Source organism: Siniperca chuatsi, linkage group LG19 (genome assembly GCF_020085105.1).
Source record: "Siniperca chuatsi isolate FFG_IHB_CAS linkage group LG19, ASM2008510v1, whole genome shotgun sequence".
Classification (NCBI taxonomy): Eukaryota; Metazoa; Chordata; class Actinopteri; order Centrarchiformes; family Sinipercidae; genus Siniperca; species Siniperca chuatsi.
In genome coordinates, this window is record NC_058060.1 from 27191070 (window position 1) to 27215322 (window position 24253).

Sequence of the window (24253 nt, forward strand, 5' to 3'; positions counted from 1 at the left end):
AACACTGGACTCTCATTTATATCCGATGCTGAAATAGACTTAGGACTTGTAAAACCATACTGGTTTGACCTGTGAACCACTTCCTGTCTCTGTGTTTCCTTCAGGATGGAGAGAATTAAATCTCGACAGCAGAAGTTCCGCAGAGGAAAAGAGAAAATGTTGAGTTTGACCCAAGACAGCTTCCATACTGACGGTCTGTAAACAATGTGTTGCCATGGTAACAGTGTGGAAAAAGCAGCTGTCAATCACATAATTAATTAATGTGTGTTTGTGTTTATTTTGTTTTTTTTACTTATAGGTCAAGAAAAAAAGGGGCAGCGACAGAAGGAGTGGTGGAGACCCTGGGTAAATCACACCTCCAGTGAGTCACATGACCTCTCACCTGTCGCACTCATTCAGAGTTGTCTGCGCTATTGAGGTCTTTCTAAGTAACTGTCTGTCTGCCTGCAGTGGTGAGGAGTGGTGACTACTACCTGTTTGAGACAGACAGTGAGGAGGAGGAAGAGGAGAAGGAGGAGGAAGAGGAGAAGGAGGAGGAGCTACCTGAGAAATCAGCCTTCCAGGTGAGAGTCTCCATGACTGTTTGTTTGGTTAAACTCCTCACAGCTCATAAACACATGTAACCTGTGACGAGGGGTTAAAGGTATAAAGGGGTCCTAAGCCCAAAACAGTTGGGGACCACCGTTATAACTCCACCTACTAACAGAGGAAAGGTTGTTTTGCCCTAAGGTCCATTTAGTAGCTGTTCTCGAGCTGCCAACTGAATCCTCATGGTCCTCATGAGCAGATTAAGTATGCCAGGGAACTGGAGATATTCAATGAGATAATAATAATAGATGAACATCTACAGTTCTATGGCTATTAAGTAAACTTAATCTGCTGATTAGTAATTATAAGCTTTGTTTATATAGCACTTTTCAAAACAAGGTTACAAAGTGCTTTATAAAAACAGAAGATAAAAACAGTCAGTGAAAGAACTTTTAATACAAAAAATGACAACATAAACACATTAAAACATAAAACATAAGAGCATCATCGGGTAATATAAGATAAGTTGAGCGTCTCTCTTAAAAGCACATTTGTGGAAGTGAGTTTTTAAAACAGGAAACTGTTGTGGGTGTGATCTCCACAGGTAAGTTATTCCAAAGTTTAGGAGCTCTGACTGCAAAGACATGATCAATTCTTAGGGGGAAAGGGGGAACATATGGGGATAACATCTTGGTAATATAAACGGCCGTAAGGCACATTAGAGACTTAAAATGTATCAATAAATTTTTAAAATCAATCCTCAAGGCTATTGGAAGCCAGTGTAGGGACACTAGGAGAGGTGAAATGTGATGGTCTTTCCTAGCAGCAGAGTTTTGAGGAATCATATAAAGACCAAGCTGATAAAAACCATGTGATATGGTCAAAAGCTCCAGGACAGCTACTAAATGGACCGTGAGGTGAGATTATTTGTTAAGTACTTTTTCCAAAGTCAGGAATGAACTTTGAACTTCTGGAGAAAGGACAAATCAGTAAATTGGACATGTATAATAGAACATTGTCTGCATACAGAGTGTCCAAAGCCCTTTAAATGGAGGACTCTACCACCTTAAACCTAAGCTCTGATTATTGTACAACACCTACTGCCACATCATGGTACAATCCACCTAGTCCTGACTCTTACTGCAGCCAGTGAAGTCTGAGCTAAAAGCTGAAGACCAGTCATGGACTGTGTCCCATCTTCACGTAGAGATTTTACACTAAGCAATGAAAATACAGTTTACAGCTGCAACTCTGCTTGATCCTCCACTGTTCCCGTCTTCGCAGACTCGTGTTGTTTGTTCACTCAGTATTTACGTCACCTACAGCTGGAGGCAAGAGCATAGGTTTGGTTTCAGAAGTGGAGGGGACAAAGGTTTAAAAATGTATAGAGATTCAGAGATTTATATGTCCCATTTATTTGTCCCATACTCGTATTTTAATAAGTCCAGTGAAATGTGGGGGTGGTATACTCCAGAGGATGTGCTAAAAGGCAAATGTGCTATAATAATGATAATGATTAAAATAATTATAAATATATGCAATATACGTATTAAAATCTTAAAGTGCATATTTCCAGAAAAAAAAATGTAAAATGTACATTTGTCCCTTTTTAAAATATAAACATATTTATAACTAACTATGATGAATGTAATGTTTATTGTGCTTTACATAACAATGGTAATACAACAAAATTTAAAAACAAAAAATACTATGTAATACTCTAAACCTCTGTATTGTTAATGCAGTAACTCTACTTTAAATCAGTTTTAGTTTCTGATACTTTCTGATAGATAATTTACATCTTTAATACAAACAGCTCTGTCCTGTACTGTCTTATCTTTGACTGATCAGTTTAATTCTAGCATTTGGTTAGGAGAATATTAACTGTAAATAATAATGTTAAAAATAGGACATTTTTAAGCCCTGAATAGTGTCTGCAGGTATTCCACTCAGGCTGCATACAGCCCCAACAACCTAAACCAATAAGGCAGGGCACCCTGTATGTAGCCTGCAAGCCGAAACCGAGCGCTAACTAAAGCACTTGTAGCACCACTTGCTGCTGTTCATTAATCTCGTTACTTTGAGTGCACAGTAATAACTAAAATGACCGAGAGACTTCAGTAAGTACATAAAACCTGAAACAGTAAAAGTGACGGGGACAAAAAGAGGATTTTGAATAGTGGAGTCTGGAGGACAGATGAAGTAAAACAGTAAGGTGTTGTTCCACCACAAGTCTCCAAAAAAGCTTTAGTGCTCCTTTTTATAAATTCTTTATGTCTGAGCAACTCAGCTGGAGGGATGAACAGCATTGTTTCTGAACATATTCCCATAATTTGGTCTTTTGGCCGACAAACACACTGCAACTTAAGAAAACACTTGCAAATACACACAACACAACCAAATACAGAAACGCGCTGCAAAGACTCATGATGTTATTGAAGTCAGGTCCGTGTATCATCTGTTCATGTTTACGTTGTGGGTTTCTGACTTCTGCTACTGCTGTACTCTGCGCATGGGGTTAGAAGGTGACTGCTGCATGCACCTTGCAAGACCTTGATAAATAGAACTGATTCACCAAAAGCTGACAGGTATTACATCAATAATGAAACTGCTTTGACAACCGTGGTCACAAGATGCTGCAGTACGACCTGGGCATGTCAAATCAAGGAGCTTTATTGTCTCTTCATAGTGCATCACAGGATAACTGTCTAAACTCCCATGCTTAAAAACTTATATGTGAGGATGAACATTTTTACCGGTGGGTTTAATGCAGGAAACCTTGCAGACTGTAGGAAATACTATTTATGTGCACTTTGGTTACTCCAAAGTTCATAACAGGCCACAGTCCGTCTGTCATCACTGATGAACCTGGTTATTATCTCTGATTAACAGTAGTTTTCCAACTTTTTTTTCAAATTCCTTCAAATTTACCTTAATTTTCAGTTAAAAAAATGCTTTACAAACGTTTTCTTTGAATCTGCGAGCTCTCATGAGGTAAGTATACGCTGCAGATCAGACTGCGCATGCGTAAAGTAGAGAAACAGTACAAAACAAAATAACAGGATGATGAACAATGAATGGATGATACAGACCCAACTTCGTGAGTCACAAAACTTTTTAGTGTCCTCTAGCAACACCGTTGTCGTTTTGTGTTTTTGCTGCACGTTTCTGTATTTGCAACTTGTTTTCTAAATGCTGCGCATGTGTTGTCAAATTAATGATGTTTTCTTAATTTGCTTGTGTTTTATCTATATGCATGTGTTTTCTTAAGTTGCAGTGCGTTCGCCCTTGTCAGCCACCGTATTTTGATGATAGTGGTGGAGAGCCACCAGTACTACACACCAGACGGACAGACTACAGATAGAAGAAGTCAGGGTTGAGTAAAATGAGTTCACACATGTAAAAATGTGATACTGTCAGAAAAAGAAAGCTCTAAATAAAAACAAAGTTATGAGTACATTTAAGGGAAACATTTTTAAAGGTTTGAAGAATAATTTTTGCCTTCAGACTCAAACTGATGAATTGATGTTATATATACTGTCTGTCTGTCTGTCTTTGTCAGTTTGTCTACCACGCCTGGATAACAGATTCCAGAACAGCAATGAGAGCTCGCAATAACCAAAAGAAACTCTGGAAGAAGAACTCCTTTGAGCGAAGGAGCAGGAAGGAGGAGAAGAGAGGACGTGAGGAGGACAATGAGCAGAGAGGTGAGGAGTTGGTGGTGTCCTCCCATATAAGATTCTGCCACCTGTGTTGTCTCTCTATCATCACCTCCATCACTTATGTTAGTTATACACATTTCCAGTGACAGTGAAGGAGAGATGTTTGTGTTGATCACAGATGAACTTTTTCAGTCTCTAAACACTCATCTGACAGTGTTGACAATGTCAACATGTTGGCCATCATGTGAAACTGACTCTGTTTTCAGATCTTGTTTTATGCAGATAATTAATTATTTTGTCTTGGCCACATTGATTTCTAGCTGGCTAATGCGACACCATGTTTGAAGGGCCTCAATGTGGGCCAGATAGGGAGCTTCACCTAAAGGTTCTGTTTTCTGTAGAAGGCCAATTAAGGCCATGTCATCAGCATACTTAAACAATTGAAAATGTTTCTCATTGATCATAAATTAATTGGTAAAGAGACAGAATAGCACAGGGGAAAGAACTCAGCCTTGTGGGCAGTCTGTGCTCACAGTGAGCATGTCTGACATGCTCCCCCTGACACAGACCCTCTGTGGGTGGCAGGACAAAGTATCTGATCCAGAGAACTAACCCCATATTGATGTTGAGATCAATGAGCCTTTTTCAGGAGAATATGTGTCTTCATTGAATTGAAAGCTGAGCTAAAATGCACAAATAGAACCCTGGGATATCCTTTAGGATGCACAAACTGTAACAAAGGAACAAAGTTCAAGTAGATTTTTCCGCCATAGGCTCTTCCATACTCCGAGTTGCTTTAGCCTACTCTGTCGCTACAGTTGCTCCAGAGCCATGTAGAGAGAGAGTTGTGTCATCTCCGTTTAATTTCAATTCAACTGGCTTTATTAGCATGACTGCATATAATACAACATTGCCAAAGCATGTTAACACAAACTACACAATCATTATAAACAAAATAAACAAACTGTTCTCAATAATAAACATTCTCTCCAATAGACAATTTTTTTTACAGCAATGGTGGATCGCAGAGCTCTCTGCGTGGCTCTGGGTTGCTCCCCCCTTCAACTCCAGTATACTGCGAAATACAGGGAGAATTACCTGGCAGTGATAGGCTTAATCAGCATTGTGTGAACTCATTTGGCAAGGGCTTGAATGTAATGGATGTTCATTTATATGTAAAAGTCCTGCACTCTAGCTTTAAAACAAAGATACCGACAAAAACATCTATGTAAAATGTGAAAGAACCCTACAGAGATGTTGTTGGTGAATATAGTATTTTACAGTACACAGTTTTTGTTAATGAAATTATAACTACCCATCAAACAAACTTTAGTCTTTTCTCTGTGTAACTACAGGAAGTCATTCAAACGTTGAGTCCAAAGTGTTATCCAGAGATAGTAAATGTAGAGTTGTGTGTCATCTGCATATTGGTGTAACCTTACCCAGCCAGCTAACTGTAACTCCTCCACCTCTTCAACAGTTGGAGTTATAGAAGTTAGGGAGGAGACGGAGGAGGACGGAGAGGAGGATAAAGAGGAGGGACCAGGTAGGAGGTCTTACCACCTGGAACATCATAATAATCTCCCAGGATTCTACAGTGCAGTATTTCACTCACATATATGAGTGAAAATTAGTGTGTGATCTTGTTTGTGTGTCTGTACTTGACCAAAGATCCTTTGTGAGGGAAGAAGCTCCACTCTGTAGTGTTTTTGTAGATCCAACAGTAGCAGTGAGGAGTACTTGTCACGGCAATTTCAGGAAACACATTCTCCAGTTAAACTTTCATTCATATTAGATCAAAAATTTTAACTTATAAACTGAATAGTTTTGAATCTGGATCTTCAGTATTTGGATCAAGTAGCTTGTGGAAAACAAGGTGTGTCAGATTTAGTATCCACAGCTATAATTTCAATGCGTCAGATACATATTTAATCAACATTAATTTCTAATGTATCCATGTATTTATTTATTTATCCATGTATAGAAAGCCAAAGTCCTGACATCCCTTCCTGTCTAGCATCTGTTCCACTAGCTTCTGTAAAATCAATACAGTCTTTCATACTTGTAAGTATACAATACTTTCATCAGTCTCTGAAAAAAATTAAGATTCTGGAGTTTACTTACCATATTCTCAGACAAATCAGCTCCACTATGGCAGTTGATAAAAGAAACGGAAACCTTTATAATTTTAACAAAGTTAAACAACAGTTACTTTGTGAGCACAGAAAAAACTACGACTCCCATGAAAAATTACCAGCATGGGTAGTTATGTCATCTTGGTTTCATCCATATCCACAGAATTCACCAAAGCTCTCTTCTAAAGCAATTTCCTTTAAGTTTTTAGCTGCAATCTCTGCTGTCTGAACACTGTTACAATGTTCAGTCCTCTCTGTCCTGCTGTTATTACTGGTCTGGGGGTTATGGGAAATAGTGTTTGTTAAAGAAGATTCTAAACTGGATTCACATTTAATAAAATGCCATCAAACCCCAACTCTAGTTACAGTCTCAGAAATGAATGTAAACATAGAGCCCAGCCACCTAGCAACACCTTCACTATCACTTTAAAACTGTGTTTGTGAGCAATGAGGACAACTAACATCAGCTGATGTTGTGTATTTCAGACACCGTGTCGCGTCGCTTCTCCAACACATTGCGGTTCTGCTGGGTTCTGCTGTCAGCTCTGCTGGACTCTCTGACTGCCTGGATCAGCGGTCTGTGTCAGGAACACATCGACATCTCCACCGTCCTCCGCATAGAGCACTGCATGCTAACGCACCAGGCCAAGCAGGTACACACTCAGGGCTACAGTCTGCCACAGTAGGTGGAAGTGTTGGAACTACAACAAAGATGGAGGAGTTGGCTCATGTTTATCAATGCTGTATCAGTGGTGTTGATTTGTTTTTTATTTGTTTGTTTGTTCAGGGTAATGTTCCCACCAGAGAGGCAATCCACGTTTACTACCAAGAACAGATGATGAAAACCTCCAGAGAGTCAGGCCTGCACTACAGTATCCATGAGGCTGAGGGACAGACCTCAGCAGAGAGAAGAAGGGAGGAGGAAGAAGAAGAAGAGGGAGTGAGTCCTGATATAGATGAAGAAGCAGCAGGAGGTCAAACAGCAGAGGAGAAACCAGAGACTAAACCAGGAGGAGATTATCCAGATAAACCAGAACCAGGACCAAAACCAATATCAGGAGGAGATATACTTGAACCAGGACCAGAGCTAGTATCAGGAGCAGATGGTCCTGACGAACCAGAACCAATATCAAGAAGAGATTTACCAGGTAAAACAAAACCAGAAACTGTTCCAAGAGGAGATCGACCTGAAACAGAACCAGTATCAGGAATAGATGGTCCAGGTGAACCAGTTTCAGCAGAGGAAACCTCAGGGGTAGCAGAGGCACCATCCTTAGTAGTTAAACCACAGACAGTAACAGCAGAAGGTGATCCAGCAGTGGAAGTTAAAAATGAAGATTACCCAGAATGCCTGGTGGCTAAAACCAGCCAAAGGTCCCGACCCAAACTGTCCAGGATGGAGATAGTCCAGTCTTCGTCCTCTTTGTCCTCAGAGGAAGAAAGGATCAGTTGGACTCACAGGTTGGTCCTCTTGAAGTAACATAAAAAATAATAAATACATATAAGTCTTAAAGTTCATCTTTCAACTTTAACTCACTCTCTCAATAGACGCTTTCAGATGGCAGCCATGTTGGACGTCGTCAGCTTAGTCAGACAGATAGACAGACAGACACTCTGTGTGTGTTTACCAGATGTGGTGGAGGTTTGACAGGTCTGATGTAGCACTGAGGATGTTAGCGTGTTAGCATTAAAGGGGTAGTTTTTCCCAACTTTTTCTAACTCACGACTGCTTTTATTTGTGTGCAGTTTGTTGAACCAGGAGATTTGCTTAGCATTAGCTCAGTCACTTGGATGTCTACGGTACCAAGTATTTCTCTCTGTCTGTTTGAACAGCAGTGAAGAATCAAACCAGCAACTTCCTGTTGACATGCACCCGACTCACACGATGACCAGCGCCTCCTCCCCCACCTCCCCCTCCTCTGTCCTCCTCCCCCCATCCTACAGCCTCGCTCTGGGCCTGGACCTGCATGAGGAGGAGGTGGGGGGGGCAGGGGAACACAGGAGGAGGAGTGGGGAAGAGGGGTCAAGATTCAGGAGGCAGTTGCTGGTTCAGACTCCAGGGGAAAGGAGTGACTTCCTGTCTGACTCGGCCTCTATTTCCTGTCCGCTGGCGTCTCGCACTCAGGAGCTGACGGCCAGCGAGCTGCTGAGGAACAGGTGAGTCACAGGTGAGTCACAGAGATCATTCACTTGTAACCTGCTGATGACTCACACTCTGCTTCTCTCTGTGTTTCAGGACTTTCTACAACGAGGAGCTGGAGGCATCAGACCGTTTCTACAGCAACCAACACCAGCTGCTCCAGTTGTGCTACGCCCTCTACAACATCCTGGCAGCCAGGTAAACTCTGCACCACAGGTAACTCCACAGATCCCAATCTGGTTGCTAAGACATTCAGACAATCCTTTCCTGGTTGCTCTGACTCCTGCTCCCCCTCCCCTCAGGTCGGAGACGGTGTGTTATCTGGTCATTGTGTTGAACCACATGGTGTCTGCCAGCTGTCTGACGTTGGTACTTCCTGTTTTGGTGTTTCTCTGGGCGACGCTGTCCGTCCCTCGACCCAGTAAGACCTTCTGGATGACGGCCATTATCTACACCGAGGTTCACACCACTCTGCTGCTGTTATTTGACTTCATTTAAAACTTTATTATTCATCTGTCAACAGATGTTACATTCAGTCTACCTGTCTTTGTCCTAAGGTTACCATCGTTATCAAGTATTTCTTCCAGTTCGGTTTCTTTCCGTTCAACCAGAAGCTGGAGGTGGACCGCTCCAAACCATTCCACCCCCCGAACATCCTGGGGGTGGAGAAGAAGGAAGGCTACGTCCTGTACGACCTGCTGCAGCTGCTCACTTTGTTCTACCACCGAGCCATACTCAAGGTAAAAAACATTAATTTATGGTACCACCAAGCCGTACTCCAGGTAAAAACAATACTAAATTATTCTACAACTTACTCCACCTTTCTCCTCCTCCACCGCAGTGCCACGGACTGTGGGACCAGACTGTTACCACGGAGACCGACACTCTCGGCCAGGACAACTCCGCCCACGGTACCACCTCTATCGATCCGGCTGACCCCGCCAACACGCTGCGGAGACGAAGCAGGAGGCGGACGCGCTCCAGCTCCACCCAGTTGCGCTCTCCTGCAGGTAGAATCGAACACACCTTAACACACCAACACTGCATAAAAAGTTCAAGATGATTTTCAACCTCGGCGTGTTTCCAGGTGTTGGGGAGTTCTACTGCATGTGTTTTAATAGTAGTATAAAGCCTTTAGTGTCTCCAGAGGGAGCTGTGAAGTCTGATAAATGTCATCAAGTGACGTCACTTGAGTCAGTGGGGCTGAAGACTACAAGTTTGAAAACAAACAAAATCTGTTGGTGTTGAGTTATAATGAAGTGAGCTTACCAGACCTCTGTAGCCCTTTTTTATCTCTGCTGCAGGCTAGAGGCTCCAGGCTACATTAGCCCCTACTAGCATACACAACTGTCACCACAATCTCACACAACTGTCAGAGGTCCATTTGCATTGTGGGTAATATAGGCAGCAGGTTTTCATAATAAAAAAAGACATCAACATTGTCCCAAATGCAAACTACATACTAATTCTATACAGTATGTACTACATACTAATCATTATATACTGTTATTGCAGTTAATCTACACAAATATCAACATACTTTATTATTTTATACTATCAGGAAGTGAGACAATACATGTGACGTCAGTGCATCATACTGTGACTTTGGAAGCTGCTGCCAGTTAAACTTGTCAAAGAGACATCAAAATGTTTTTCCTAAGATTTAGTACTTATTCTTATGTTTTCCAAAGGGTTTGTGGACCCAGAAAAATATTTGGAGAAATGGTAAGTTGTAATAAAGCACAGGGAAACAAAATGGTCAAACAGGAATCCAACGGTAACAACAAGACTAAGGTACTTGGCCATGACGCTTTACCACAGAGGCAAACAAAACAATCTGGCGAAGACTGGAGTGAAGAGCTGGGGTATATATACTGCAGAGTCTTGATTGGTGGATATGTGCAGGAGGTAGGTGGTGGCGAGGGAGAACCAGGTGTGCAAGTGATTGGCAGCAGAAGCAGGAATCGAGCGCCACGCCCAGACACACACAGACAGAGAAAAAACAAACAGGGAACACAAGGAGGGGAAGAGGCCAGCCAGACCATGAAACTGCAGCTGTTTCGCTTCCATTCACAGTTCATTTGAATGTTTTCCAGCTGTGAGCAGCTCCTCTGTTTCCGTTGTGCATTGCATTGAGGGAGAATAGTGTCCATCAGCAGCACACTCAAGAATAGACTGTTTTTAGTCTGAATACTTTCTGCTTTGAGTAACTTTATTGAGTCACATTTCCAGTATGAACAAACTACAGACCAAAAACCTGCTGAGAATCAATCTGGATTATGGACACAGCTGATATCTCTGGTTCTGCCGCAATGATTTTTATACTTTTTTAATAAACTGTCTGGCAACATTACAGGAGTGACAAGATAAATATGTGAAGGACTGTTTCAAGGACAGACTGAACAATAATAAAGGGGCCGCTGTTGGAGAAGGAGGGTGTTGTCATCATGGTTGTTTTATATTTGGGCCAATATGGTGCAATGGACACGTTTGATAAATCATTTATATAAACAGAAAATAAGAATGGCCCCCGAATGGAGTCCTGGGGCACACCACACTAATCTAGTTTTGTGAAAATGGCAACCCATCATCAAGATGAGCTGTTCAGTGTTGGAAATATAATTTGAAAATAAATGCAATGAGTCATGAAAACTATACTTGTAATTTACTGATTAGAATGATTCACTGAGAGAAAAGCTTTTGAAAGATCGGAGGCAGCATCTCAGAGTAAGAAGAAGGAAAGGAGTCCTGTCAGGTTTGTTGGCCCAGGTGACTCCTGCAGCAGCAGACCGGTATCAGGAGGTCAGATTGACAGCAGTGTCTGTAGTAATAAAAGAAGAACCTCAGGTGTGGAGGCCAAGGAGGTACATCAGTCAGTCTCAAAGACGTTCTGACAAACCAGACTCAGGAGGGAGAATTTTAGTCCAGACTGTTTTCAGTAGGGAGGAGAGCTGCTGACCCGGACTGAAGATATTGTCAGATGGTAAAACAGTTTGAGGAATTCTTGAACCAACATGTCCTCCATAGAGGAGGCAGAGCTGGAAGACATTTCTTTGGCAGAGCTCTCTGAGGTAGTTAAAAAGCTCTGGACATTGTTGGACTGATTCCTGTGAGACTCTGGCTGAAGTTGAACTTCAGATTCAGGAGGACTGATGTGGATTCTGTCCTGGTTCTGGATCAATGGACCAGCTGTTTACTCTTGCAAGGATCCTCGAGGGGTCGTGGGAGTTTGTCCATCCTGTCTACATGTGAAGGCTTCGTTTGCAACAAACAGATATCTCCGATTTAAAATCTTTCCTAAATCATGTTTTTTTTGTACACTCCAGAGAATATTAATCAAACTGGTGTTGGTTTATTCATTTTAAGAATAGCGTTTATCTGATTTTGCAAATGAACTCTTCATGTGTTTTATGGATTTGTGGACACTAACCAAAGTTTATGATAGTGTCCCATGGGGTGTCGTGGAGGCGTACTGTGGGAGTACGGGGTACCATTGCCGTTACTACGAGCCATTCAGTCCTTGCATGACCTGAGTGAGAGCTGTGTCTGTATTCTCAGCAGGAAATCAAACATGTTCTCAGTGGGTGTTGGACTCCACCAGGGTTGTTCCTGTCACAGATTCAGTTTGTGATTTTCATCAACAAAATCTGAAGCTGCAGTCGAGGTGTGGAGAGTGTTGGCATAGTGACCTCAGAATTGTATCTCTGCTCTTTGCAGATGATGTGGTTCTGTTGGTTTCATTGACCTTTTGATGAAGCTCTCAATTTACCGGTCAATCTACGTTACAACCCTCACCTAGGGTTATGAGCTTTGGGTCGTGACTGAAATAAGTTTCCTCTGCAGCCTTAGAGACATTCAGAACCACTGCTCCTTCAAGGAGTCAGCTGAGGTGGTTTGGGCATCTGATTTGGTCCTCATCTGGACTCTTTCCTGTGGAGGTTTTCAATGCACATACATCTGGGAGGAGACCCTGGGCCAGACCCAGACCACATGGGAGGGATTATCCCATCAGGCCTGGGAACACCTCAGGATCCTCCAGGAGCAGCTGGAGGACAAGGATAGGGTTAATTTGCCACTGTAACCCGGACCTGGAAAAGCAGTGGAAAATGGATAGACTGATGGAATATGATGCAAATAAATTAATTATTGTTTAAGTGCTGTTAATATTTTCCTCATCTTCTTCTCCATGTGTTTTCAGGCAGCGTGAGTTCCAGAACTCAGCAGCCCAGCAGGTTCGATCTGCTGCTGGAGAAACTCAGAGAACTTTCCATCAGAGCCAAGAAGTACTCTGTTAACAGGTATGCTAATACTAAAGCTAACCAGTGTCCAGTGACATTGTTTTTGTGTTTGTTCACCAAATATCTTTTACAATTTGAGTTTATCCCTCAACCGATTTTATGATTGATGGATTCGATATAAATGGTCCAACATGAAATAACAAGAAAAAAAGAGGGAAAAAAACTTACTGTGACTGTTAAATTTCATATGACCTGGAGGAGAACCTGCTGATGTATCTGAGATGAACATGGTTGTTGCCTTTTAAGTATTTTCTCCCAAACAGGACAAGGGAAACTCATCTGAAAATACTAAATGATTTATACTCAATAAATATTCTCCGAATTCTAAAACATTGCCAAGAATGACTCTTTTGGCATGACTGAGCCTTGGATCTATGATTGAATTTAGTTTTTATTGTATTTTGAACTCTATTTCATTGCATTATTAGTATCAGTACTACTTACTGCACACTCAAGAAATACTCTAACATTAAATTAATATTAAAGATGTTATTTATTTTGAAGACTCAGGTAAATGGTAAATGGCTAAATGTTAAATGGCAAAATTTATATAGCGCTTTTATCCAAAATGTTTTTGCCGCTCATTCATGCACACACTCACACACTGATGGCAGCAAGCTACCACACAGGGTGCTGGCCAACCATCTGGAGTAGTTTGGGGTTCTTTTGCCCAAGGACACCCCCTTACATACGGACATGAGGAGGTGGGATTGAACCGCCAACCCTGTGATCAGTGGACGACCCGCTCTACCTCCTGAGCCACAGCCGATAAGAGTATCGAACATGTAGTCAATTTTATTTTTTTAAAGTGTGAATTGGTTCCCAATTTTCTCCTTATGTAAACATGCAGCGTTGCCAACTCAGTGACTTTCTCGCTAGATTTGGAGACTTTTAAGACCTTTAGCAACAAATCTGTCGACATTAACTCATCTCTGTTGATAGGGTCTCCAGTATTTCTCAGTGAATGTTTTTTCATGTGACTCTCAACAACAGCACATCTTGGCAAACTAAAAAGTAAGCTGAATGTCAGTGGGGATGTAATTTAACATTACCTGATACACAAATCTTGGCTGGAAAGGCTGGAATAGTGTTGTGTGGCTCAGTCAGCACACACACAGAACGGACAGCTAGCGGGCCGTGAGGAGATATTCATTGAATTTGACAAAAATATGTTTATGGGATTAGAATTGCATACCCGACCTTTTAGAAAAAAGCTGAAAAAAGAAACTTTGGAGAAAAGACTCAAAAAAGCTAAGAGGAGCCTAGGTAAGCAGTTAAGGGCTTCTTAAAAGAGGACGAAGAAAAGCCCCAGACAAAGGAAAAGGGTTTTCTTCAACGTCAGGTATGGGTGTGCATTGGAGGCGGAGAAGCGGTCTTTCATGTCCAAATTGCTGTCTGCCTCTTAATTAATATCCTTTCCTTTGTTCTTAGTAGAAAACTTGGTTTCCTCTACTTTTATGGAATTAGTTAATTTGATATTTTATGCACAACAGTCATACTTCCTCATCACTGTGGTCAGTCAACAGTGATCCTAAAATCAAATTGTATGTAATAGTGTTTTACTACTTAACTATCAAAAAACAGAATTTCCATTACTGCTAGGTAAACAGAAGGTTAAACAGCGCTTAGTTTGATTACACAATATAATAAGCTACAATTGTACCCAAATCATAATTGCATCCTTAGTTTTACAGAGACCACATTATCTAAGGTCACTAGATTGCAGTGCGGCCACATGGTAAACAAGGTATTAAATCTATGATTGAATAATTCGTTTTTACATCATACAGATATCATAGTTGGACTATTCTTCAGGAAATCGTGGTTATTGGCTGGATTACTGCCTGATTGGAGAACTAATTTACATTAATTCAGATTTGGGCTAAAAGAAGGAACATAACAGTGTTAACTTAAATCAGGAATTCAGTTCAATTCAATTTGATTTATATAGTGCCAATTCATAACAGAAGTTATCTCAGAGAGAGAATACATACAGTAGCACAATGCAAATTCCACATAGAGATTTAAAGTAATGGTAGTGGTAATAATATTAATAAAAATAATAGTAATAATAATGATATCAATAATAATAATAATATCCAGACATATAGTGGTTGTGCTTGCAGGTTTGCATATCATAGAAGACTGGACTATTGGCCTTGGTGGAGGTTTGCGCTCTCCGAGTGCTCTTCTAGTTATGATTATTGTTATTGTGTCTCTACTTTAACTTTTTCTTTTAACTTGCAAGTTACCTTAAATACCATAGATGTAAAATGTCAATGTTAATGTGTTGACTCAACTAAAGTGAAACTCTCTCTATCTCCATGTTAGGTGTATGTCTCTTTACCGTCCAGTCCTTCAGTTCTTCAGAGCTCTCGTCCATCCAGAATACAGTGCTGTCACTGATGTTTACGTCCTCATGTTTCTCGCCGACACAGTCGACTTCATCATCATCGTCTTCGGCTTCTGGGCCTTCGGAGTAAAGTTTTCTTTGCAGATTGCATCACATCAAATTTCACTCTGAGTGAAACTTTATTTACCTGAATTGTTCTATTCGATTCTATTTGATTCTATTTTAATTTCCCAGAAACACTCTGCAGCTGCTGACATCACTTCTTCCCTCTCAGAAGACCAAGTTCCTGAAGCTTTCCTGGTGATGGTTCTTATCCAGTTTGGTACGTCTGTCTGTCTGTCTGTCTGTCTGTCTGTCTGTCTGTTTGTCTGTTTGTTTACCTGTCTGTTTGTTTACCTGTCTGTCTGTCCACCTATCTGTCTGCAGGTACCATGGTGATAGACAGGGCTCTGTATTTGAGGAAGACAGTTTTGGGGAAATTGGTCTTCCAGGTGATTTTGGTCTTTGGGATTCATTTCTGGATGTTCTTCATCCTGCCGACGGTCACTGAGAGGTAACTCACTTTACCTGTTGCCTCATTAACATAATGAAGCTGCCTCATAACTGAGCTCTGACTCTTATCTGTTTCTTAAACCCTTAAATGTTCATAATGTTCAACACCATCTGGGCTACATTTAGCATGTAATGCAGGGACAACCACTGGTCAGTAAATAGCACTTAGCAGCAGCATTAAGCGCTAACAGTAGCATTGATCGACAGCAGCGGGTGTTAGCAGTACCAGTTAGCAGAGTGTGTAGAAAGTTAAATCAAATTACTGGACTCTCCAGATGAGTTCAGATAAGTTAAGTCAAACTAAGACGAGCAATTCTCATTGGATTGAATAGGCGCCATCTTTGGGTCTTATTATACCATGTATATCCATGATCTGAATGCTGACAGGTGGTGACGATGGACAGGTTACTGATAAACTACTGTAGTTACAAATCTGTATGTTGTAGTTGGGGTTTCACAGAGACCACTGCTATGAAAGAACACCTGATCTCTGTCTGTCTGTCTGTTTGTCTATCTCACCTGTTTGTCTCCAGGCGTTTCAATCAGAACCTAGTGGCTCAGCTCTGGTATTTTGTCAAGTGTGTTTACTTCGGTCTATCGGCCTATCAGATTCGATCTGGTTACCCGACACGAGTTCTGGGTAACTTCCTGACGAAGAGCTACAACTACCTCAACCTCTTCTTGTTCCAGGGGTGAGTTACCGTCAGAGTCCAACACACAACAACAGTTAGCCTAGCTTAGCACAAACACTGGAAGCAGGGGGGACCTGTTAGCCTAGCTCCATGAAAAGGGAAAAAATACACCTTCCAAAAACTCCAAGTCTGTCTGATTTACGTTATACAAGACTCTGATAAAAAAATAATGTTTTAACAACATAATGATCCCAAACATTACTGCTATCCCTGACTGTTGACCTGTCTGTCTGTCTGTCTGTTTCTTTACCCGTCTGTCTACCTGTAGTTTCCGTCTGGTTCCCTTCCTGACGGAGCTGAGGGCGGTGATGGATTGGGTGTGGACAGACACCACTCTCTCGCTGTCCTCCTGGATCTGTGTGGAGGATGTTTATGCCCACTGCTTCGTCTTAAAGTGCTGGAGGGAGTCCGAGAGGGTATGTGTCTCTCGGTATGAAAAAGTATATTTATGTGTATTTGTATTTGTACTCAGCTGTACCCTCAGCCTCACGGGCAGAAAAAGAAACGGGTATATATATTTATGTATTAGTGTACATTTGTATGCGTTTCTATATGTATTTAAGTTTATATGTTTTTGAGTGTATTTCTGTGTATTTGTACACAGAGGTACCCTCAGCCTCGCGGCCAGAAGAAGAAGCGGGTGGTGAAGTATGGGATGGGCGGTCTGATCGTTCTGCTGCTCATCTGTATTGTCTGGTTTCCGCTGCTCTTCATGTCGCTCATCAAATCTGTAGCCGGAGTCGTCAACCGACCGCTTGACGTCTCTCTGACCATCACACTGGGAGGCTTCCAGGTAAAGTCACCTGTTGTACACAACTTGTTACTGACCAGGTGTGATTGATGACAACAGTTACAGTATTAGCCAAAATTGTGTAATATTGCAATGAAGCAGGACATTTTTGACAGCAGCAGTAGCTATAACAGTATTATTAGTAGTATTACTGCCCAGGTCATTTGTTGACAGCACTAGCAGTACTCTTTGCAGTATTAGCAGTAGTGTTATTACTATAGTAATATAGTAGTATTATAACTAATCAGGTGTTGTTGTTGTTGACAGCAGAAATGATAGTATTTGAACTATTGGAACTTCTTCTTGTTGTTGTTGTTGTTGTTGGGGTGTTTATGTTGACACTAGTAGAAGCAGTATTAGCAGTATGAGTGGTAGTTGTGTTACTGTGTTACTGATCAGGTGTTTTTGTCGACAGCTGTAGTAGTAGTGGCGGTAGTATTAGTAGTACTATAATTAACGTGCTGTTATTGTTGACAGCCGATCTTCACGATGAGTGCGCAACAGAATCAGCTCAAAGATCTGACGGAGGAAGACTTCAGCTCCTTCACCAGCTCCTACAGCTACACACCTGTAAGTTCTCTACAGTACGAGTACACACACTGATTGCAGTAATGGTGGTTTTGCTTGTAGTTTTATTCCAGTAACTCTGTGGCCTGAATTTCCCAGAGTGCCTTGCAGTTCCTGGAGGCGTATGGTCGTGAGGACGTGACAGTGGCAGAGCTGCAGGGCAGCAGTAACTCTTTGTGGACCATCAGTCCTCCCAGCAGGCAGTACCTGAGCCAGGTGCTCAACCTGGACCACTTCCCCCTGACTGTGTCCTGGACTGTTCAGAGGTCAGCTTCACTCTGCTGATCAATAGTCAATCATCAATTCATATTAATAATCCCCCAGACTGTGTCCTGGACGGTTCTTTTTATGCAACTGATCAATAATCAATCAGTTATTAATTCTTAGTAGTAGTGGCACTGTTAGTAGCAGAAGTAGTACTTGTGGTAGTAGTAATAGTAGTAGAGGTAGTATCAGTACATCTGGAAAAAGATCCTGAAAATGTTCTTACGGTGTTTTTTTAAAAACAGGAACTTGAGTCTGGGGGCAAAGGCGGAGCTTGCGTCAGGTAAACATGTGACCTACCTGGACGATCAGACTCGCCTGGAGCTGATCCAGCTTCTGAATGGAACCAGGACACTTCCTGTGTGAGTACATGGGGTGGGACTATGTTCAACGGGCAGGGTTATACACAGAGAGGCGAGGCCATGTGTGCAAGGGCAGGCCTGTACACTGAGGGGTGGGGTTATAGGTTGAGTGAGCGGGGCTATTTGTACAGCTTACTGTGATCTAATTGTTAGCCAACATGCTAGTGGAAACCAATGGAAACCTGATTAGCATTGGCAGCAGACTGTGACAGGTTTGTTTTTGTAGGTACAGTTTATAGATTTTTTTTGTTTAGTAATGATTTTTACACGTAAAGAAACACTAAAAGACAACAATTACGTCACCCAGTGCTTCTGTTCTGTCAGACATTTCCTCTGTAAGCAGGAAGTGTCGCAGACCTCAGTCTCCTGATACCTCTTTTTGTATAAAATGTAAACATTTTCGTGTGAAAAGTGGCTTTACATCTTTGTTTGTTTTCAGGGTGATACAGGAAGTGTTTCCATGTTTCATTCGAGCTCCCAGCGACTCCAATGCCAAACCCATCGAACAGCTTTACACAGGTTTTTATATTCACACAGTTTTCATTAAATACATCCAGTGAATGTTCAACAGTCTAACAAACTGAAATCACTGCCACTATTTGTTTTCATTTGAGAAATTTAACATAAATGAAAACTACATTTCACCGATTTAGACGTTCATTTTTCACTGTTTCCAACTTTCATCTGTTGAAAATACAATTTGTCAAGTCAGTTTTACTTCTACAGCCCAGAATCACAAATCAGTCCCAGAGATCCGTCTTCCAGATTGGACAGACCACTTAAACGGTCAGAAAACAACGACAAAGACACAAAATGACTACAAAGAGACGCAAGACCACTACAAAGACGTAGAAAAAATACAGACACACAAAACAAGCACAGAGACACAAAACAACTACAAAAAGACTCAAAATGACCACAAAGAGATGCAAAACTAAGACAAACGATGCAGGTTTTGTGTCTCTGTCTTGCAGTCTGGGGGTCTTGCTCCTATGTAGGAGGGGTGGGGAGCCTTTTACATGTCTATATCCAGGGTATGTTGTTTCATAATCCATGGCTGTTGGATATTTTGGGTTACAAACAGCAGCTATTTATTGATATCATTTCATATTAGGATATTGAAAGTTGTTTATCTGGCATTGTATTTATTACGCTGAGTAAACAATGTGACTATTAATTATGTACATTTTATTATTGCCAATAATCAGGACTTTTACAAATGTGCCCCCCTTCTTTAAAACTGTGCCTGACTTTTATTCAAGTGTTGCCTTTGTTGAATCTTTATGTTCCTGTGCTTTATTTCACTGATTGAAGTGCAAACTTTTTTTACACATCCTTTGGCTTTGTTAAAGTGAGCAACAAATGAATCATTATTGTCATGTAAGTGACTTGATAAAAATATGTTTGAACAAAAACCACAATGACAGTAAATGCAGGAAATTTAACAAAGAAATTCAGTTTTTGGTCCTCTGCTGTGGTAACGTCAAGTAACATCTCTCCTCCAGTCATGTGGCTTTTCTCCTCTCTCCTCCAATCAGACGACCGCTACAAGGACATCCTGCTGGCCCTGGAGCGGTCAACCAATCAGAGCAGAGAGATCCAGGAGTGGTGGATTGTTGACCAACCGGCTGCCAGCCTGGTGCCTGTTGGGGACAGAGCTTTGCTGAGTGACAGGAGGGAGGCAGGGCTTCAGCTGTTTGTGTTCAGTGATAAAGTCAGTCCTCCAAGTCTGGGCTTCCTGGCTGGATACGGGTACACATTACCTTACTGCAGTAACAGGAATATTATTACAGTGCACTCACAGCAGTAACACATGTTCTTACTACAAATACTCTCAATTACTACAGTTACTGTAGTATAATTATAGCAGAGTATGATGACTTTTGTGTGTGTACTGTAGTGCTTTTTGCTACCAAGTGAAATGTGTATCAACAACTCCAGTAGTAGCATTAGTAGCAGCAGTATTGGTTGCAGTAGCACTAGGAGAAGCAGTTGTAGTACTAGCAGTAGTAGCAATGGTAATAGTAATATTAGTGGTATCAGTGGCAGGCAACAAAGAAAGTATTGATTTGTATCAGTGCACCACAGCCACTCACCATCTTCTTCTCTTTCTCCTTTTCCTTCTTCTCCCTCTCCTTTTTGTTCTCTTTCCTCTTCTACTTCTTCTTGTGTCTCTGGCCCCGCAGCATCATGGGATTGTACGCCTCGGTGGTGTTGGTGATTGGGAAGTTTGTCAGGGAGTTCTTCAGTGGGATCAGTCACTCCATCATGTTCGAGGAGCTGCCCTGTGTCGACCGCATCCTCAAACTCTGCACTGACATCTTCCTGGTACATATTTAAAATTTTTATTAACACAATAATCAGTCCACAGGCGCTGCCCTCTGAAGTGCGACCCTGCCCACAACGAGTCTGAACACCCTGTTAGGAGAAAAAGTGATGCAGTTACGATCAGTGTCTGATTAGTTTTAGTTTGTTAATCTGATTAGTTTCTGTATTGTGATCTCATTGGCTGTCATACTATGATCAAATTGGCTGTTTTCTGTTTCAGGTGAGAGAGACAGGTGAGCTGGAGTTGGAGGAGGAGCTTTACGCCAAACTGATCTTCCTGTATCGATCACCAGAGACTTTGATCAAATGGACCCGACACTGACCTCATCGATCAATACAGTATTGATTATAAACATTAGTTTTTATGTTCTGTAGTGACATCAAAGACTGACATCATCAGCTGACAGCGTCGGTTTGTTTGTGGAGAACAGTCGTCTCTGACCATGTGGTTCCTCCAACATTCTTCGAATGTTATACAGAGAACCTCAGAGAACATTGTCCGGATTTTACTTTAAAGAACAAAGGAACCGTCAGTGATGGTAGTTAAAGAACCGAGCTGGACCAAAAACAGGAACATTTACTGAATGTTATTTTGAAGGTTTCAAGAAACAGGAAGCCTGGGAGAACGTTACCTGTTTGCTGGGTGATCAATAGGAGCAGCTGGGAGGCAGAGCTAACCTTCTGATGAAATCCAAACTGATCTGAGGACAGTGTTACACAGCAGACATTGTTATAGGAATATTATACAAGTATTGATTATTGATTATCAATAACTGCAGGAATATGCCACATCCTGGAATACCTGGAATTCTTTAATGCAGCTTTTCAGTCATGTAAAAGTCCTGGAAAGGTTTCATGTGTTTTATAACTCTGAACGCTCCCTCAGACAGACAGGCAGTGATGATGATTGGTGGGATTTTTAAAGGACCAATCAGTGATTCAAATGGAAACCAAAGTAAAGCCCCACCCACTACCAAAAGTCAAACCATATGATTGGATGCTGTTGCTGTCACTCCCACGTTGACTGATAGGTTTTTAAATACAGAGACTAATAGAAGACAACAACTAAATATGAGTTAATAATGTCTGACAAACTCATTTTCCAGGACAAGTACAATGACTTCCTGTACGAGGACTCTAAACAGGAAGTGATGTCAAACACTTCTGAGGTGTCAATCAACAATGAAAGTCCCTGCACAGCTGTTTTCACTGATTTGTATTTATTTTACTTCAATGTTTACAGGACATGCCTCAGTATTTCTGTTAGCACTGATAGCTTTATGTTCGCTTAAATTAGCTCTGCATTAGCTTCATGTTATTTGTATTTGGCTCAATGTTAGCTCTACTTCAGCTTTATGCTAGCACTACATTAGTTGTACATCAACTCTATGTTACCTTTATCAGGGTGTTTGCACCGCAAGAACTTTACCAGGGGACCAATAACCTGTTGATAGGGGTGAGTGGATCGATACCTTAAACATTGCTAAACATCAATAATATAAAATTGGTACTATGTACCAACACTTTCTTGTTTTGAGAATCAATAATAGCCCAACATGATCAATACCAAAAGAATGGATCTAACTCATGTTAGATTACGTCAGTGTTTCCAGATTTGATTTGGGTACGATTTTCCAATCAGACCCTCAAATGTGCCCAATCATCATAAAAGTAAACAAATTCAGTTAGAACAATATTTCAGATTGAATGTCAGATGGGATTTTTCGTCCATCTGACAGCCTAACTTTGCGTCAGGGTAAAACTGTCCAAATGGTACAAAAAGTAGCCCAAATATTGCAAACCACCCAAAACAGTTTTTACCCGCCTAATGAAATAAAAAGTAGCAGAGAATAGTAAAAAGAAATACCTCATGTTCACCGTGTCAGTAGCGCTTTGTAAGTTCCATTCTAGCTATGCGTTAACTTACATAAGCTCTATATTACTGCTGCATTAGCTCTATGTAAGGTTTACGCTAGATTAGCTCTTTAAGCTATTGCTATGTTAGCTCTACATCTATCAGCTATTAGTACATTAGCTCCATGCTAGGCCTAGGTATGCTCTAGATCAGCTGTACATTAGCAATATGTAAGGTCTTAGCTCTACATTAGCCTTATGTCAACTATGTGCAATTACTATGTCAGCTCTATATTGTCTCTGTGCCAGCTTTAATTTGCACTACATTAGCTCTATGTTAGGTCTACATTAGCTCTACATCTAGCTTTATGAAAAGCCTACTTAGATGATTAGCTTAATATTAGCTATAGGCCATCTCCATTTCAGTTCTTTTATCTCTACTTTAGATCTACATTAGCTCTGTGTTAGCTCTGCTTCCTTCATGTCAGCTCCATGTTGGCTCTTTCTTGTTTCATTCTGACCCATTACACTTGTGTTTAGGTGGAAGGTGAGCAGAGCTAAGCTAACTTCATAGGTACACTGAATTACTTCTGGGTGTATGGACTTAGCCCTCACAGGTACAACAAAGCTAACAGGAGAGTGAGAGAGCTGTCAATCAAGCTCAGTGTAGGCACAACCACCAATCAGAAGAAATAAGTGAAAACAGCTGCAGTCCCAACATGACAATAGAATCAAAAACGCACACAGAATACTTAATCCACGACGCTCCCAAGTGACAGAAAACTGGAAGTCAATGTAACAGATTTAGAATAAATGTAGAATAATCGTTAGATTGTGTTGTTTGTGAACGGTTTTACAGTGAATTTTTTTCTGTTTACATCACTTTATTATCTGACTGATTACTGTAAACTGTAAACTCAGTGCTTCCTGTGAATCTGTGAAACAAACAGTTAATATGTGAAAATAAAAGATTTGTTTACCAGACCGAGAGTCAGCTGTTTGTTGGAGCAACTTCAGACTGTCCACAACACCTGTTCACTATCACAGATCAGTTCTGGGCCGTCTTGTGAGGCTATAACACCAGAGAATACGGGACCAAACTGGAACTAAAATGTCAGCGAGTACTGGACTAAAGGCCTTTTGAGACCAAATGTGAATAATTTGTGCAAATAAATGGCATGGCAATTTAAAAACTTGAGCCTATCGATCTCTAAGAGCCTATCCACACCAAGTCCGAAAGGAAGCATATATAAAGCGAATACAGGGTTAGGGTTATGTGAAGAAAGGGATAACTCCCAACAGGAAGTTATAATGCATTGACACTAGATTTTCTTTGTATTGTTCCTAAAATCAACAGGTTCTACTATGTGGTTTATAAAATGATTTAAAAACCAAAGAAGGAAAGAACTGGGGGAAACAACAAAATAGTCTTGGACTAAAATAACCAAGAAATAGATCAACTGACCACGTAGTCTAACAGGCAAGGGGGCTCAGAGTTAGTTCTCCTGTACCTAGGAGATTTGAGATACCACCATTAATTCATAGAAATATATAGATAGGTGTGGTCATGTAGGTTTGATATAGAAAATAGTGAAATTATGTATTCAGGTATGATTCAGGAGAGCAGCGAGGCCAGAGTAAACCCCATAATGTCCCTTTTATTTACCATGATGTTAAAAAAAATTGTTAAAAGCGGTATTTAAAAAGGTATTATTTAAGGGGCATTGG

At 41.1% G+C, this 24253-nt stretch overlaps 1 protein-coding gene across 1 annotated transcript in view; it reads left to right on the forward strand.

Annotated features, from left to right (window-relative positions):
* LOC122866769 (piezo-type mechanosensitive ion channel component 2-like) overlaps window positions 1-23509 on the forward strand; it is a 77662-nt gene extending 54153 nt beyond the window's left edge. The window contains exons 30-55 of the mRNA XM_044176853.1: window positions 105-193; window positions 299-361; window positions 451-563; window positions 4091-4235; window positions 5671-5736; window positions 6812-6978; window positions 7113-7786; window positions 8159-8482; window positions 8562-8663; window positions 8768-8924; window positions 9023-9205; window positions 9307-9475; window positions 12664-12763; window positions 15095-15242; window positions 15351-15438; window positions 15543-15669; window positions 16202-16360; window positions 16629-16776; window positions 16965-17153; window positions 17628-17720; window positions 17817-17983; window positions 18227-18343; window positions 18783-18862; window positions 19882-20095; window positions 20530-20671; window positions 20892-23509. Of these exons, the coding sequence (XP_044032788.1) occupies window positions 105-193; window positions 299-361; window positions 451-563; window positions 4091-4235; window positions 5671-5736; window positions 6812-6978; window positions 7113-7786; window positions 8159-8482; window positions 8562-8663; window positions 8768-8924; window positions 9023-9205; window positions 9307-9475; window positions 12664-12763; window positions 15095-15242; window positions 15351-15438; window positions 15543-15669; window positions 16202-16360; window positions 16629-16776; window positions 16965-17153; window positions 17628-17720; window positions 17817-17983; window positions 18227-18343; window positions 18783-18862; window positions 19882-20095; window positions 20530-20671; window positions 20892-20993 (4126 nt within the window). The 3' untranslated portion in view covers window positions 20994-23509. The remainder of the gene's footprint in view (window positions 1-104; window positions 194-298; window positions 362-450; window positions 564-4090; window positions 4236-5670; window positions 5737-6811; window positions 6979-7112; window positions 7787-8158; window positions 8483-8561; window positions 8664-8767; window positions 8925-9022; window positions 9206-9306; window positions 9476-12663; window positions 12764-15094; window positions 15243-15350; window positions 15439-15542; window positions 15670-16201; window positions 16361-16628; window positions 16777-16964; window positions 17154-17627; window positions 17721-17816; window positions 17984-18226; window positions 18344-18782; window positions 18863-19881; window positions 20096-20529; window positions 20672-20891) is intronic.
* Window positions 23510-24253: the final 744 nt, after the last annotated feature.